The 17973-nt window shown below is 44.4% G+C and overlaps 1 protein-coding gene across 1 annotated transcript in view; it reads left to right on the top strand.

Annotated features, from left to right (window-relative positions):
- The window catches only part of Nek10 (NIMA related kinase 10), a 181546-nt gene that overhangs the window by 1225 nt on the left and 162348 nt on the right, over positions 1-17973 (top strand). Inside the window, exons 2-5 of the mRNA XM_057769925.1 lie at positions 9311-9421; positions 9663-9723; positions 15127-15257; positions 16751-16849. Of these exons, the coding sequence (XP_057625908.1) occupies positions 9348-9421; positions 9663-9723; positions 15127-15257; positions 16751-16849 (365 nt within the window). The 5' untranslated portion in view covers positions 9311-9347. The remainder of the gene's footprint in view (positions 1-9310; positions 9422-9662; positions 9724-15126; positions 15258-16750; positions 16850-17973) is intronic.

Here is a 17973-nt window from a genome sequence, read left to right as displayed (position 1 = left end):
AATCAGCTTCGCAGAACACTCTCATGACTTCTGGAAAAGTCAGAGCTATCCTCTGAAGTGAATGTTAGTTTAGGGATTTTACTTTCATTGTAAAGGTCTGGAAGTTCTTAATTTATGCCCAATCTTTTGCCATAATAATTTTGATGAAAATCATATGGCGTGATTTAAGATTATTAGAGAGAGACAATGCAGTATGGTTTGCAAGAGCTGAGATCCATCCAACTTAGCATTTTAACTCTCTGCCGCCTACAAAATCAGTGTCCCCTAAACTTTTTACCTCTGCACATAATGAGAATGGCACCTACCTCGCTGAATTACTTTAAACCATTCCAATATTAAACGGATTCCAGGCTTAGTGACACACACATGCAGTTCCCATGCATTTGAAAGGAGTGAAAGCAGCAGTTGTAAAATATCCACGATCAGTTCACAGAGGATAAAATGACATGCTTGATGTAGTCAAGAGTAGTTTCCAGGATACCATCTCATCATCAGACTGCTTGGTGTGTGGCCTCAGCTCCGATGCTAGAAGAGACTCATTAACTCGGTGACTACTTACTAAAGAGTCCAGGGTCAGGCCCACTGATAGTCAAATAATGTGCAACCAGTAAAGGGTGTAAGAGATGGACCAAGAGTCCAAAATGTGACTCTGTCAGAACCAGCCAGGCCCTGAGGCTCAGATCGGAGATGTAAAGGTGCAGAGCACCCTAGAAGCCCATTTAAACAGGCAGTGAAAAAAAAAAGCCAACACATTCTGCTGGCCCAAGAGCACCCACCTATACTGCCAGCAAATAGGAAGATGAGGAGGCAGGAGGATCAGAAGTTTGAGCCAAGGTTGCGCATATCCGTTACTTTTCTGGTTGTCTGAACCATATGCTTGGCAGGAGGGTCAGGGTTCAGGGAAGAGTCCTTCCCGATATCCCTATCAGGATAGCAGGGACATGAGCGGCTGGGGCCTGACGTGGTCTTCCACGTTGCATGCATGAGGTGGCGGTTGCTGTGCTCAGTGATGGCCTCCAGCCAATGGGATGGTACTGCAGACATTCGGGGAGAGTCCCTTCTGGAACACCTGCGCAGACATAGTGTGCTTTATCAACAAGCTCCTAGCTAGTTCTTTCCTCCCCTGCCCTTGCCTTTCTTCCTTTATCACAGGTCTCCTGTAGCCAAAGCTCACTTTGTACCCCTGGTTTCCTTGCCTCTGCCTTGCGAATGTTAAGTAGGTGTTTCACAACACAACTGAGCTGAAAAATTAGCTTGTCTCAGAAAGAATGAGATGGGTGGGGCATAGGGGAGGGAGAGAAGAGCCTGGTGTAGGGACATACATATGCCTGTAATCACAGCTTTGGGGTGGGGGCCAGGGAAGAAGAGCCTAGAGAGTGTGGGGTTAGCCTGGCAACCTGGGGAGACTGTCACAAAAAGGGGAGGGGAGGAAAATGGAAAGAAAATCAAAACCCCGCAGGCCCTAACTTTGGTTGTTGTGGGGAATAGCAGAGTAGTGCCTGCAGCTAGAGACACTTGAACCAGGAAATCCCAGCCTGCTAGATAGGGCAAGCTTTGGCAATTTCTTAATCTTTTGGTATGTAAGTTTCCTTACCTGTAAAATGGGGTGGTTATAACAAATTCTTCGACTACTGGTTTCCTAGGAATAGCAAGCGTTGACTATTTGTGTTAAGTTCTGCATAGGGCACAGAGGCAAATGAGTGGGGGAAACAGAGCATCAGGATAAGGGAGACAGCATAGTTAGGCTCGGTATAGTAGAAAGTAGACTTTAACATACTCATTCAGACCTAATATAGATCAAGAGTTTCTAAAAAGCAGATGAAAAGCATGAGTGTTAACTCTGAATGAAATGGGAGTGCTTCTCACTTGTCAAATAATTCCTTATTTTTTAAAAATTACTTCTTTAGTTTATTTGAAGCAGGATCTTGCTATATCGACTAGGCTGCCCCCAGACTTACTGTAGAGCCCAGGCTGGACTCCAGTTCACAGTGATCACAGTTTCCAGCCTCCCAAGGGTTAGGATTGCAGCCCTGAGCCCCTACACCTGAATTATTTGAATCATGATGCCACACTTTTTCTTGTGTCCGCTAAACTTGGTTAACAGTAACAGTGACAGTCGTTGAGATCAAGAGCTTATTAAATCTTGATATTGGAATTATTTTTAATGGAACCTAAATTCTAGGTTCAAAACCACCATGAGACTCAGAGTGACAAAATGATTTGGAAAGGAAGACCTTCCTATGAAAATTAAACTAAAATTAACTCCAGGCAGAGCAAACCAAGCCTGGGCTACCAGGAAATGGCCGCTTTGTGTTCTTCGTACTTTGCCGGTGTTTGGGGTTAATTAATTTGAAAAGCGTGGCTGGGAAAATGAATCTAGGAGACTCTAGACCTCATCCGTCACCATTTCTGTCATGTCCGGTTAGGAAATCTAACCCGAGGGAGTCACCTTCTCAAACATGTAACCCCCGGAGGTGGAGACTGGCCTGCACAGACTGCTACATGCATGCTACACTTGGCATCTTTTCTTTATGAAATCCTTTTGTGCTGTAAGGACACGTGAGGTCGCCCATATTTAACATAGCGGTCATGTTTTCTCTGTAAAGAGACTGCACCACGCCAGCCCTGTAATCGCTGTATCAGCCAGGGCCCTGTTTTCATCTGCTGGTGTATTTCATTATGTTCCCCCATCTCGAGATGATGATGCTCTAGTTGTCCTTGGCGCTTAGAACTCATATTCTACTTGGGACTTTTCATTAATATCCGGGGATGTCCTGGAGCATCCAGGAGACACGTCTCTGGAGAAGCAGGTTCAGGGCCCAGTGTGAGCAGCAGCTGGCTGGTGAGGCAGGGCCTTGGATCGCAAGCAGCACCTCACTAAGAGAGGAGAAAGCAATGTTTCATTTGCTTCATCTCATCTCAGATGCTTCATTTCATTTGCTGGGAGGGAGCAGTCACTGGAGTGAGGAGCCATGATGTAAGCTTGCACTGAGTCTTGGTGATGAGATTAGAAAGAAACTGGTGAGCATGAACCGTATCTAGTAGAAAAGTAGTCAAGGCTTACTGACCAAATCCAGATATGGGGTTGAAGAAGGGGACCATTGTGTGTGTGTGTGTGTGTGTGTGTGTGTGTGTGCTCTATATCAAGGGATTCCCTGCTCTACTTGAGACTAATTTAGCTCTTCCTTCTGTTTCTTAGTGCAGTTCATTTGAGTTCTATGATTTGTTTGAATTAAGCCAGGTAAATTCCTCCTTAGCCGTGTTAGTTAGCCATGGAGTAATGGAATAGGATAATAAATGGAATCACTCACATACAGATACATTTTAATTTCAGAGAAAGCCATTGCTCCCACCCCCATTAGGCACCAGGACCTCCACATCCTTATCCTCGAAGTTCCCATTTCGTTCATCAGAATGCGTGCACACTTTCCTCATCTGCTACCTTTACTACTTTGTTTGTTTGCTTATGAGAAAGGGTTTCTCTGTGTAACACTGGCTGTCCTAGAGCTCATTCTGTAGGCTAGCCTTGAACTCACAGAGGTCTGCCTGCCTCTGCCTCCCGAGTTCTGAAATTAAAAGTGTGTGTCACCATTGCCTGACCCTGCCTTTACTTCTTTAAGCCATACCATGCTCCTGGTTATTTTAATTTTAGGTATTATAACCCTACTATATGTCACATGTAAATGTTATGTCAGATGCAGGGGTGAGGAGAAAAAGAAAACAATCAGACCCAGAGCATAATGGTTCGTAGATTTTATATAACTCGGTATATTTTCCTCAGCGGCTTTACCAACTATGTCTCTACTCAAAAGACTGCCCTCGGCCTCCTCTATGTCAGATTCTAGGATGGAGTCTTCCTAGCACCCTTGGCCTCTGCAGGCACAGATTATAATGCTTGGTCAACAGGAAGACACCTAAACTGAAGTTCTTGTTAAAAACAAAACAAGTGGATGAACCCCACAAAACTGGGCCCTCTTGGTCAACCAGGCTGTAGCAGCAGGAAAGCTGAGGACTGTAGTGTGGGGAGCGTAGGTCTCCCTCAGCGCTTGGGGTGTAGGGGAAACTCTGAGATGTTGATGGAGAGAAGGCAAAATTAGATTCTTGACTTGAGGCACGTTTAAATATCTTATACAAAAGGTAGGTAGGGTCTTCGGTTTTTCTACCCTAATTTTCAGTTCATTCTTCATGATTTCTATTTCTTTCTTTCATGGTAATTGTATTAACTTTGCTTTCTATCACTGTGATAAACATCGAAACCAAAAGCAACTTGGGGAGGAAAGGGTTTGTCTCATCTTACAAATCCCTATCAGGGTCCATTGCTAAGTGAGGTCAGGACGGGAACTCAAGACAGGAACCTGGAGGCAGGAGCTGATACAGAGTCCGTGGAGGAACGCTGCTTACTGACTTGCTTCCTATGACTTGTTTTTTTATACCATCCAGGACCATCAGCCCAGGGCTGGCACCTCCCACAGTGAGCTGGTCCTCCCCACATGTATCATTAATTAGGAAAATGCCTCACAGACTCAGATCTGATGGAGGGATTTTCTCAGTTGAGGTTCCCACTTCCAAAATGACTCTAGGTTGTGTCATGTTGCTAGGGAAAAAAAAAAAACTAACCAGCACACCAATACATACGTTAAACGTATTTTCTACTTTAGCAATCACAGACGTGTCCTAAAGCTCATGAGTGGGTTTTCTTTGCTTATAGTAGAATTGTACACCTGCCTCTTTTAGCATCGTCAACTTCAAACTGAGGTTAGACAGTGTAAATTTTTAGCAACTATTGGTTAGATTAATTAATTAATGATGTTATATCCTAGCTAAGTTCTAAAGTGTTCATTGTGTCTTGTTTCTTGCTATGCATCCATGACGAAAGCCTTGGCCTCTAAATCTTGATCCCAGATCAATTGTTTGCCACAAATATGATAACTATCTTGGAAAAATAATTTTTTAAAGTCAATATACTGTGTGCATTTCAAAGCAATCAGTTTCTCTAGAGTCTGTTGCAATGAAACACCCATCAATTGTCAATCCTTTGCCTCTAAACATCTCTGGATTTTCCTATACTTTGAAGTGTGCAATTCTAAGACAATAGCACATGGTTTATTGTTCAGGCCTGAATAACACACTGAAATCTAATTGTGGCATACAAAAAAAATCAGAATTTGGAGATATCCAATTTAATTAAACCAACATGATATCCAATTTTCTATTTCCTATGATATTGATTCATTTGAGTTTTGATATGAGCTCTTCTGTTCATGCAAACTGGTAAGACTGTGGTGGGAAGTGTTTGGAACTCTAGGAAGCGGGGTAGAGATGGAGAAAGCAGGTCATAAAAGGAATGGATCTGAAGGTTATGACTGGTCCTCTTCTCTTACTTGTCTTTGCTTCCTTTCTGTGAAGTGAGTAGCCCATCCCTATGATGTTCTGCCCCCACCCCAGAAGCAGAGGGGTAATAGAATAATGGATGGAAACCTCTGAGATAGTGGGCAAAAATAAACCTTTCTGTCTTAGGGTTTCTCTTGCTGTGAAGAGACACCATGACCACAGCAATTCTTGGAAAGGAAAACATTTACTGGGCTGACTTCAGGTTCCAGAGCCTTCATCTATTATCATCATGGTGGGACATGGCGGCATGCAGGCAGATGGTACTGGAGCTAAAAGTTCTACACCTTGGTCAGCAGGCAACACGAAGTGAATTGAGTCACTGGGCTTGAGCATATATGAGACTTCAAAGCCCTCCTCCGCAGTGGCACACTTCCTCCAACAATGGCAAGCATACCTCAACAGAGTCCCTCCCCCACTAGTGCTGCTTTGTATGAGCTTAGGGGCCAATGACGTTCAAACTCCCGCACTCTCCTTCAGGAATTTTGTCACAGTGGAAAGTCTGACGAGCACCGAAAGTGGTACAAGAACTGCAGGGCTGTTGTTGGCACTAAACATGACCATGTGATATTTAAACCCTTTGGTTTGTAGGAATCAGTTTGTGGGAGGAGTTGGGAAAATGGTACAGGTGGAGTAGAGAAGTCATTAAATGAAAACTAAGCGTAATGGTTATTCTGGAGGGATCTCAAAACACTGACAGGAAGCTAGATAGTAAAGGCCATAGTCATGAGACTCCAATAAGAACATGGATTCCATCGGGAACTGGACTGGAGACTATTGTCTATTATTGTTTGTATTCTTAGACCTTGTGGAAGTGTGATGGACCAGGCGTGAGAGATAACTCAGCTCTAAAGAGAACATAATACGACCTGAGTTTGATTTCCAGCACCCATGTCTCATAATCACCTCTAATTCCAGTTCCAGGGAGATCTGATGCCTCTGGCCTCCTCTGGCACCCTCACACACATGCACATACTTCACACACACACACACACACACACATGAAACTAAAATATAAAATTTGTATGGACTAATTAATCTGGTGTAGGAAGCAAAGTTATCCCAACATTTATGTGTGATGCAACTATTGACAGACACAGTTAGCCAAATTTATAATGAGAATTGGAAGAAAATATGCAGATTAGAAAGACTTAAAAAAACTTGTAATCACAGGGAAGCGTGAAGAAATTTGGAGTTCAGGAAGTCATGGTTCCTGAAAAGAATACAGCATGAAAATAATGTCAATTACTTTGCCTTGGTGCCAAAGGAATGATGCCACACGAAAACTTTAGGAGCTGGCAAGACCCTTCACATGCAGGCTAGCATATGAAAACTGAAGAGAACACCTGTGGGCATATCCAGGGCGACTGCAGGATATTCATTTTACCATACTCAACTGCCAAGGTCCTTAGAGGCCAGTGTGACAGTATTCCAATGAGGCCTACCTGTCGGGAAAGCTGGTGGCAGACCTTGGTGTCATTTATGAGGTGCTGCTTCTGGCAGACACACACAATGCAAGAGTTGAAAGGTCACCGAGGCTGCAAAGATCTTTAAAGGGAGAAGCCCCTGAAACAGGGATGCCCGAGTGGCATTGGAGACCCAAGAGTATTGGAGATGCCAGGAACATAGAATGTCCATTGAGGAACATGGCAAACAGTGAATGTATCAGCCCCGAAAGAGTGTATGTGGGCTGCAAATGGCAAGGTCTGTTGGTTGGTTGGAGTTCATACACCCTGGGTTTTGGACCCTGGGTTTTGGAGCTACAAAATTTAATGTTTTTTCTGTTGACTTTAAACTTTTCTTTGCTAGTCTCTTATTTTTCCATTTTGGAATGAGGATGTCTATTTTGTATCATTTCCTCTTAAAGCTGAGCCTCTTTTCTTGGGAGATGTAGAGATTCACGGGTGCATAGTAGGAGCTGCGGGCTGCGTTCCCACCCAGCTCCCACACCGCTGGCTAGCTTATGCCCCGAAATAATTACACGGAAACTGTATTCTTTTAAACACTGCTTGGCCCATTAGCTCTAGCCCTTACTGGCTAATTCTCATATCTTGCTTAACCCATTTCTAATAAGGTGTGTAGCACCACGAGCTGGTGGCTTACCAGGGAGGGTCTGGCGGGAGAATCATGGCGACTGCCTGACTCGGCTTCTTTGTCCCAGCATTCTGTTCTGTCTACTTCGCTTACCTAATTTTCTGTCCTATCAAAGGCCAAGCAGTTTTCTTTATTAATTAACCAATGAAACAACAGATAGAAAGATGTCCCTCCTCCATCACGGGTGCCAGTGGACTTGGACTTTCAGAGGAGACTTTGGCTATGAACTTTTCTATACTGTTGGAACTGTTAGGAGACTCGTGGAGGTGGCTTACATGACGTCTGCACTCAGAGATGACTATGAGCCTTAGTGGGCAGAGATGGCATGCTGGTCTGTCTCCAGCATAGGAAGTGTGGCCTGGAAGCGAAGTCATTAGCTAGGGGGCTTGACTTGGAAGGCTATATCTGGTTCTTGTCCCCTCCCTCACTGACTCCTGTCCATCAGGTGGTGAGTAGCTTTTCACATGCTTCACCGTCATGATTCTCTGCTTCCTGGTGGCCCTGGAAGCATCAGGGCTGAGGACTGTGGATCTTTGTAGCCGTGAACTACAATCTTTCAGCATGTAAGCTGTCTTATGTCAGGTGTTTTGTAACAACAGCAGGAAGCCTTGAGCATCTTCATCCTTTTGTTGCTGTTATGACAACAAGAAGAGCTGAGAAGAGAAATCAACTAAAAAGCAAACAGGTCAACAAACTGTGTTTTGGTGAACTCATATCTTTTGAGTTGGGGAGAAGTAGGATTAAAAATAACACTAGGAAAAGTAACCACGACAATATTAAGGTGCTGAACTCAGAGTGTTGAAATGCCGTTGGGGCTGTATTTCCAGTCAGGCCACCATCCTGCTGGATAGTCAGGAAAGTTATAAACTGTGCATGTTTGCACTGCAGTTACCATGTATTGTTCATATGTCAGCTTCCACACTTACTAGTTTTGCAAAGGACCCTGGTTCAGTTCTTGTCATCTATAGCAGGGGGCTCACACCGCTCGTTACTTCAATTTCATGCTATCTGGAGCCTTCTTCCACCTCCCCAGGCACTTACATACATGTAGTACGTACAAATTCAGGAAGGTATACAAACACAGATAAATTTAAAAAAAATCCCTTCAGGAAAATAAATCTTTAACAGGAAAAAAAAATAGTAATTCTTGAAGCTGGACATGGTAACACATATCTATAATCCCTGCACTAGGAAGGTGGAGGTGGTAGAGCTGCCATGAGATCAAGCCAGCCTGGTCTACATAGCAAGTTCTAGGACATTCAGAGATAGTTAGTGAGACCTTGTCTTTAAAACATTAACAAAAAAACGAAGTGAAAAAACTTCATAAAGATTTCTGGAAGCACGGCAACATGGGGACACAGGCTGTTTACTTGTGAGTGGGTATGGCTTTCTCAGAGACACTTGGGGACACGACCCAGAGTGGGTGAGGACTCCTGTGAGCCCATGCTGTATAATTCAGAATACTTAGAGAAAGACAAGTGAGGTTGCATAAAATTACTATCAACTAAGCTTCAAGTATTTTTTAGTCAGCACACTTCATAAATCCCAAAGAGGGTGCTTTAACTGACATACAGAATAATATTTGTGAAAAATTGTCCAGAATACTTATAATCAAGCATGTGTCAGAAAATACAGGCTGATGACATGGCCTAAATCTATCTAAGAAAGACCTTTTGAAGGGAAAGAGTCAATAACATTCATTTTACTACTTGCGGTGATTAACTTTTACATGTGCGAATAGACACCATGGATGAATTCTGTCTGTTTTAACTGAGAACCCTTTGGATCACATAACCCAACTAAAAGCTGTCTCCCTTTACTTTGCAAGGAATGCGATGTTGATTCTGAGGCATTGATGTTTTACAATGCCTGATCAAGACAAAAAGGTGAAGACCACAGAGAAATCAGCCGATAAAAAGCAGCAAGGGACCACCACCAGGTAACCAAGCGTTTACGTCATCCACTGGGGGTAGCAGTGTTGAATGGGTTTAATGCTTCCTGAGAAAATTGACTGCCGAGTTGCAGCGTTTGCTCAAACACTCAGCTTCTAGAAAGAAATGGTTGGCATGCAGGCACTTACCTTCAGAGGCAGGCTTCCAAGGGGCTGTGCCATCTTGGTAATGCGACCTTGTTCTCCTGAATCTTTCTATGGGCTAACACTGTGCTGTTCTTTCTCCTAGGGACTATTCAGACCTTAAAAGACTTCGCTGCCTTTTGAACGTTCAGTCAAGCAAACAACAGGTAGCGTTTTCAAAGGCTGCAACTTGAGAACAAACCCCACGTGTTTCTGAAAGTGTCCCTTGCACACCCTTGTGTACACTCCCTTTGTTCTTCCATAGCTTTCCTTGTTCCCTCTGGCTGCTGCTCTCTCCTAGGTCAGGCTCTGCCAAGAGTTGGCGTCTGTGGCCTTTTCATTCCTCTGCTTGTCCCTATATATCCTACCCAGCAGAACTTGAACTCTTCAGTCTGTAAACAGCTGAGTACCAATGTTTACCTTTTTCGGAGCTTCAGGGAAATTTACTCTCCAAAGCCCAGCTTACCACAGCTTCATCCTCTCTGTACCCTACCATCCTTCTCTTTCATGAAAATGCCCCCTGGTGCTTTTCAAATTGTACCCCACCAATGGGAGAATGAGGTCTGGGCTATTGGTGGTAGCACTTCTATGCTTTTATTAGTCAAGGAGGAAATGACACTCCTGGTTTGTCTCTAACTTGACTATTTAGCATTGCTTCTAGAAGACCTTGGGAAGTCATGAGAATAGATGATGTTGACTGGGGGTTTGGGAAACAACCTAGCAGACCTAAAAATGGCAGCAGCAGATCCAGTGGTAGGGATGGGTTTGAGTCATTTGCCTCCGAAAGCTGTGTAAGAGTTCATAAGGTTGGCAATGCAGCTATGATGCTTTATCTTGTACCATCCAAACGTACCAGAGAACCATGTCGTTCTCATCCATTTATTCTAGAGAATGACTTCCTCAAGATTTGGTGGCATCTGAAGAGCAAATAGGACAGTTCGTGCTTAGGGAATACTTGCTCCCCACTGGTGGCTTGGCTGCACTTTTACCTTCTTCATACTTGAAGCATCCACTTTCGTAGATGGGAAAGCTGAGGCATGGAGAAATGACCATCTCCAGATAAGAGTCTATGCACGGGATACAATCTGTAACTAGACACCCCTAGCCTTGCGCTGTGTGCCCTAGCCATGGAGATGCCTCTCGATGAACTAGAAAATCAACTTAGAGTTGAAAATAGCTTGAATGAGTCAAAGGGTCCTTAAAATAGCTTTGCTCTGAGCCCTTTCCTCTGTGTCCTTTATGCTCCAAGACCCCTGAGATTCCCCTTATCAGCATGTTCCGGAAGTTACTTATCTCTAGCTCACTCGCAGCTCACTGCTTTTAAGTCCCCACCACCGACTGCCCCAAATCACATCCACTCTTCTTAGAGAGGAAGGAAAGGACCCTGACTATGGCTTTGTCATAGATCTCATTTCCCCCTCTGTACATCCTCCAGTGTGACCCCAGCATCCCAACCTACTATCGCCCGGCCTTTTCTCCTCGACTTCTTTTTCCAGTGAATTCTGTCATATTCCTTAGTCCCAAATCTACTGCCCCCTCCTCCCCACTCAGCTGCCTTCCCCAGCTGGAGCTCCGTCCCCATGGAGAGTCTTCTGGTCCAGATAAGAGCCATCCCTTTGTCGGCAATTTTGACTTTACCTCTGACCCACTGTTTTATCTTTTCCACAAGTTTGTGGTCATTTTTCCTAAGTTGAACTGTGACCTGGGAGTTGGGTCACCTTGTGCACGAACATCCCACACCCCCTCAGCCCCCACCTTCCCGACAAGGCGAAAGAAATGCCTACAGTGTTTCTGGATTTGGTTGGGGCTCAAAGCCTTCAATGTTGACGTTCACAATGGCCAGGTCTATTCTGACTCCATCTTACCACTCCCTTGTTTCTACCTGGCAGGGTTGATCAAAGTTAATTTAATGATTTCCTTTTTTTTTTTTGCCAACTTAGAATTCTCAGTTATATATCTAACAAGTTCATATATTTTTTTTGCTAAGTTTTCTGATATAAATAATCCATATTTGAAATACTTGAATCACTTAGAAAGCAGAGAGCCATGAGGGCATGCAGTGACTAGCCTCAGTTGGAGGAAGGCACTTAAGCTTCTCATGTTCTGCGCCTCATTCTCTTGTGAAAGTTCCCTGCCTCGGTCATCCTGATAACAAGAGCTATCCTGAGCTCTGTTCGCCTTTCCTAAAACAGTGTAGATACGCGTGTGACACAGAGCGTTCTAGAAGGGCAGCTCAGAAATTCCCCTGTACCCTGTTTGTCCCAGGAAGAATGTAAGAGTACATAAAGATATGCACTATATGGAAGTTTATCATAAATTAAAATCAGGGCTGAATAGAAAATGAAAGACAAGGACCAGAAGAGTCAGAGTAAGAAACCCCCAACAGCATATGCATGTAGGGACATGCTTGCTTCTCAGATGTCCCGTGGTCCATTTCAGAGGGATATTTGTGAGTCAGGTCCACGTCTCAGAATCCTGCTGATGGGGCATTTTTTTAAAAAATTCATATTTTTGTTCATTTGTTTTTTTGTTTACAAATGGGCTGTGATAACCACTTATTAGAAATTCCAGGAAAAAAAATTACATCCCATGATTTGGGCAGAGCTGCTGAGAAACGAACGTCCTTTCTCTGATTCTCCAAGGAGCTAGGCCACCTACCCTGTGGCTCAGTTGCGCTGTGGCAGTTTGCTCACTGCCTTGACTGCCCGTCTAGATCTGTCACCTTAGAACTGGTCTTGTGTGGGACTCCCTCTGCCTGGCAGACCTCAGACCGTGACCATTGTCTCCTTACTATCTCCCATACAAGCCCTGGGCACTAACTGTGAAGAATGTTTCTCAAGCCCATGCAGTAGCTTCAAGTTCCTTGGGCTCTGCCCTGTGACCCCCTGATTGCTACACATCCACGACTTCTCTGCATATCTAGTATTCCATGTGTCTTCAACAGGTGCATGGGCCGGGTGAACTTCTTTCAGATGACTTACCGCGTGGCAGAGTTGGCTGGGGGCAAAGCAGGCATTTAGTCAACCGCTTCACACTTGAATAGCTGCTGTTTGTTGGCTTTGTGTGATGTACTAGGAACATAAGAACAGGCAGATGGGACTCCATTTTCAGGGCGACTGAATTCTGGGAGGTGGCGGAGGTTCGGGCTAGACAGTACACTTGACTGTGGTAAGGGCAGTGAACAAGGTCCACTCTGTTCGCAAGGCCTGAGCAGGCTATAACCTGGGCCCTGTCACTAGCCCTGGGCTCGTCTGAAACAGTGCACCTGGGGCACTGGGAAGGGGTGGCAGGGGCAAGGGAACTGCTGTGGGTTCTGAACTAGTGTTGCTTCCATCTCAAGGAACTGATTGTATCAAAGCTTTCATTATCAAATACTCGGGCTTTGCAAATGTAGCTACCAAGATCAGCTTGCCTCTTGCGACTCTCCGAGTTGATTCTTAGCACTAGCAGCCTCCCAGTCTCTGTTTGTGTGTGTGTGTGTGTGGGGGGGGTGAGAGCTGTTCCCTCCCTTTCCTTTGAGTGGCTTAGATATATTTGCTATGTGCCCGTTACCTTCTCTCTTGTAGACAATATTCTAGGAGTTTTGTTAATGGCAAAGGGCTTTGAAATTCTTTATTGTCGCGGCCACCCTCGTCCAGCAAGGATGACGCGACCACCGGAGCTCTTCTCACTGCAGTTTTATTTCAGGACTTTATTCACAGCAATCTTTTCCCTTCTCTTTCTCTCCTTCTCTCTTCCTCTCTCCCTCGGGCCAACCTCTCCCAGCCCTTAAGTAGGCCTGGGCCGCCAACCTCAGATTGCCAGGTGGGCACTGCCCATAGGTCCAAGCATATGCAAGCAGCTGACAATCATTGCATGATAATAGCATAAGTCAGGCCTAGTTGATATTAGGAGTTGATTATCACAGAGAGCACTCGCTTTCGGGATCGCGGAGGGCGGGAGCCAGCACCATCATGTGCGACTCCACGCAGCTCTCTACATTGCCATCAGGTGTGGCTTCACGCAGCTCGCTACACTTTATGCCTAGAAAACCTACTTCTTAGTGTGTGCGTGTTATGACAGTTCTTGTCTAATAGAAATGTGAACTTGTTGCCATGACTTCATGTCTAATGTCTTTTGGGTTAGAAGCCCACATTTGGAAATCACCTAACTTGTAAGAACAAACTTATTTACTTAGCGAACTCCTGGCAGTGATTACAAGGCTCATAAGAGTGTTTATAAAGCAGATGGAGCTATGCCTGCACGTAGCAAGTCCCATGTAAACACTAACTGGCCTCACCCTCATAACCCAGAGTTACGCACTGCTATTATTACTTCTGCCTCAATGACATGGAAACCGGCGTACACAGAGATTAAAATAAACCCACCAAGGTCACGCTGCTAGCTAACGGCAGACTCAAACCCACAGAACCTGATAGCGAGTGCAGTTTCATCACCAAATATTGCCTGCTCGGTTTCTTTTGGTCACTTGCTCACAAGGGGCATAGACTGGGTGCCTGAGCTGATATACACAGGTAGTTTTGATACATAGAAGGTTTCCTGTCACTGTTTTGAAAACTCAGCAGAGGCTAGAAGCTAAGGAGGCGCCTTGGGGGCTCGCTACTAAGTAACATGTCCTCATGCACCTCCCTTTTGACAGCCTTACAGGAAGTGAGGAAAACCACCTTTACATAAGGAAATGGTGGTCTTATATCAGTTTCTGTAACATATCTTCTGCAGTTTTAATTGTGTACAATGTAATAATTTACTAGAAATGGATCCTTTATTGTGCTTTGTTTACTTCATGTTTACTAATTGATTATAGGACATATTTAGTTCACACTTTGTTATGCCCAAGTTTATGTATTGTACCAAAGACAAATCTTAAGGCTGTCTCAACCATAGCCACTGTTGGTGTGTGAATCCCGATGACTGATGGAACAACCGGGTTGATCTTGTGAGCAGCAGCACAGATGCATTCTGGGTATGATGAACACACTGATTTTCATTATGGTTCTCAGACATTCCGGTCAGTGTCATCAGTATCACTGCTCCAGCCGAGAATGGTGATGGGTTCTTCCTGTTCCTGTGTGACGCCTGGTGAACAGGTGGACGCTGGGGAATGCAGGCAGGGGACACTCTTCCACGCAGTGTGTGCTCTCTGGATCCAGAAACTCTCCAGCTGCATATCTGCAGCCCACAACAGGCTTCGGAAATCTCTCCCGGCCAGGTTCACCCCACACCTGTATCTCTATGTGCCTGGGAAATATCACTGAACAAAAGCGCACAGTTTCCTGCTCATGTCAGTAGTGTGAGACAGACGGACTCTACACACCAGTGAGCTACGGCATGTGATGCCATTAGTGATGAAAAGGGCCCAAGCTAGCGAGTAAATGTTCAAGTTAAAGATGTCTAAGTCTTGGGAACCTCCCCCGCCCCGCCACTTACAAAACTGTCTTCTCAATTCCTGGTCTAGTGGGGAAACCCTCATTCCTTTGACCCTCCCCTTCCCATCTCCCATTTTGTGACTTGTTCTATCACATGTTGATTGAACCCTAAAAGCCATGAACTCTTTGTTTCCATCTCTGTAGCTTCCAGCCATTAACTTTGATAGTGCCCCAAATAGCATGACGAAGTCTGAGGCTGCCATCAAGGCGGGGGGATACAGAGCCCGTGGTCATTGGCATGAGTCCACAGAAGCTGTTGAACTTGAAAATTTCAGGTGAGAAATCCTCCTCGCTGTCCGAGGCCTTGCCAAGTGTGCTTATTTAAATGGATCACAGAAGGGAAATTTTAAAGTCTGAATATTCTTAGCTTGGTAATTTTAGTCTACATGGAAAGTGTTCCTGTAGGGAGGGGAAAGCCCAAGTAACGAGTTGAACAGACAGACAAAGGTGGACCTGTCCTGGGAGTTCAGGACATTTTGCTGACCCAGAGGTCAACAGTTGCCCGCCGAAGAACTTGCTCCAAGATGTCGACATGGGTAGGTCAGTCCAGTTCCAAGCTTGGTCTTAGGTTTTGTTGTGTCTCCATCTTTTCAGTGATGAAAAGGCATAGAAGGGTTTGTTGCTGTGAACAGATGTGGCAGTTAAAGAAAATGTTAGTCTGGCTGGCACTGTGGCTCAGTGGGTAAAGGGGATTGCCACCAAACTTAGCAGTCAGAGATAAATCCCTGGGAAGAAAACTGACTTCTACCTTATACAGAACACACACACACACACACACACACACACAGGGTGGGGCGGGGAGAGAGGTCATTTTTTACAGATGCTAGTTTAAAATCTTAGTTTCTCAATTGCAGAAACTATCATGGCTTAACCAAAGAGTGTTAGTCTGTGTTTCGTTCTGTTGCTGTGTAGACCTTCTAGAAGCTTACATTCTTGTGGGCCACTCCCTTCCTGGGAGCTAGCTTTCAGTGTGACATTGTGTTCAGGTCATTTGCTGGTCAGAGCCATGTACATATTGAATGACATCAAGTGTCAGCATGGATATTCTGGGACGATCCTTTGCTTGTTTGGTTTAGCTTGTTTCTCCGGCATTTTATGAACTTGAACAGTTTCGGGAAAAACCATATGATATTTCATGGGTTCATGTTTCTCACTTATGGAAACTAAAATGTCTTGTTGCATATTCAATTTACCAGTGATCTTATACAAGAAACCATGACAGCCCTTACCTTGCCTCATAGCACTGCATAGTTCAATGGTATAGAAAGTCCCCTAAGGCAGATGCCCTGACACATAGCAGAGAACTTACCTTTAAAGGGCTGTGCATGTAATTTTACTTTATTTGGTCTTAATCTTAAAAGTAACCCCCCTCCCACCCCCCCCTTTTTTTTTTTACATTTTTTAGTGTGCATTTGTGCACACATTCATGTGTGTGTGTGTGTGTGATCTTACGTGTCCAGGGCACATGTGGAGTTCAGAGGACAGCTTTGTGATTCTCTCCTACTTTTATGTGGGCCCAAAAATAGAACTGAGGTCCCTGGCCTTGCTCAGCAAACTCCTTTACCAGCTCAGCCATTAGCTCCTGTGCGCCGTCTTTACTGTCAACTCTGCCGTTAGTCCCCACGAACAGCTGTCACCTGCCCTTCCTAATACGCTGACTCTCAATATTTGGTCTCCATGTAGATGGCCCTTGTTTTCATTGGTAACTTTATTAGCCCAAATAATGTTTATTATAAATCATTTTCCTGGTTTTTTTTTTCCATCTCAGTATAAACTACAAGAACGAGAGGAATTTCAGTAAACATCCACAGCGTGAGTTATTTCAGGAGATCTTTACGGCTCTGGTGAGAAACAGACTCATATGCAGGTAAGGGTGTGGCCTAAAGACAGACGCTACCCAAGGTGTGTTTCCTGGATCCTGTACGGAGAATGCGCTTTACAGTAGTCTACAGGAAACACAGTGCAAGTGCACTATTTAGGAATATAATAAGTCATAAATGTATGCATATATACACACACTGGCTTATTCATTTTTCTTCTATTGCTATTACATATATGTGTGTTTGTATTTAGCGTATGTACACACAAACACATAATAATAACTAAAGAAAAAGAAGCCATAAATTTGAAAGAGAGCAGGGGGTTGGGGTGGGGTGGTACATGGGAGGGGCTTGAAGGGAGGAAATGGGAGGTGGAAATAATATAATTATTTTAAAATCTCAATAATTAAAAGAAATTATTAATTACATATATGTCTCTGTAAAGAGCAGAGAAAGGCTATGTGAATGGGGATAGGTGAGTCATCGCTGTGTGTGCTCCCTAGGATCACTTGTTGGGTTCTGAATTGAGCTGAATTTGGTGACAGATGGGGGAAAGCACTATTTTCTTTAATGTGCTCGTTTTGAGTCTGGATGCTCAAGGAAGATTTATGGTGTAGTCCTTATGAAAGAGACATTGGTTAACAATACTGACGACATAGCAACACCCTTTGTGCTACACCTTGGCAGTTGACACAGGGACCAATTAAATGGGCTCCCCCAGCCCGGGCTTTGAAGAAAGAAAGGGGAGCATGCACCTCCAGTGCTCATGTCCCAGTATGGGTGATGGATGGGGAATCTTAGACCACACATACTTTTCTGGTTCGTAATGGAAGCAGCTCTGGAGAGAGGATGCTAAGCCCCTCTTCCTTTACAACATGAGAAAGAACTTAGGATGTCAGGTTTTAAAAGCTGTGTCATTCTGGGGTACTATAAATATCTGTGTTCAGTTTGCTTCTGAAATCAGAGTTGGGTAAAGGGTGGATTAAGTGTTGAAGTCCCTCACCTCATCTAATTCTGTTAAGATTGCAGGACTTTCTCTTCCTCTTACCTTATATCTATAGAATAATTACATCTCAGAGCTCTTTGGTGTGGCTTCTTTGCCCCCTTCTTTGAGGACATCAGGGTTAATGTACTGAAAGGCAGAGATTCAGATTGGTGAGCATCTACCTTT

Source organism: Chionomys nivalis, chromosome 5 (genome assembly GCF_950005125.1).
Source record: "Chionomys nivalis chromosome 5, mChiNiv1.1, whole genome shotgun sequence".
Taxonomy (NCBI): domain Eukaryota; kingdom Metazoa; phylum Chordata; class Mammalia; order Rodentia; family Cricetidae; genus Chionomys; species Chionomys nivalis.
This window is presented reverse-complemented; position numbering and strand designations above follow the sequence as displayed.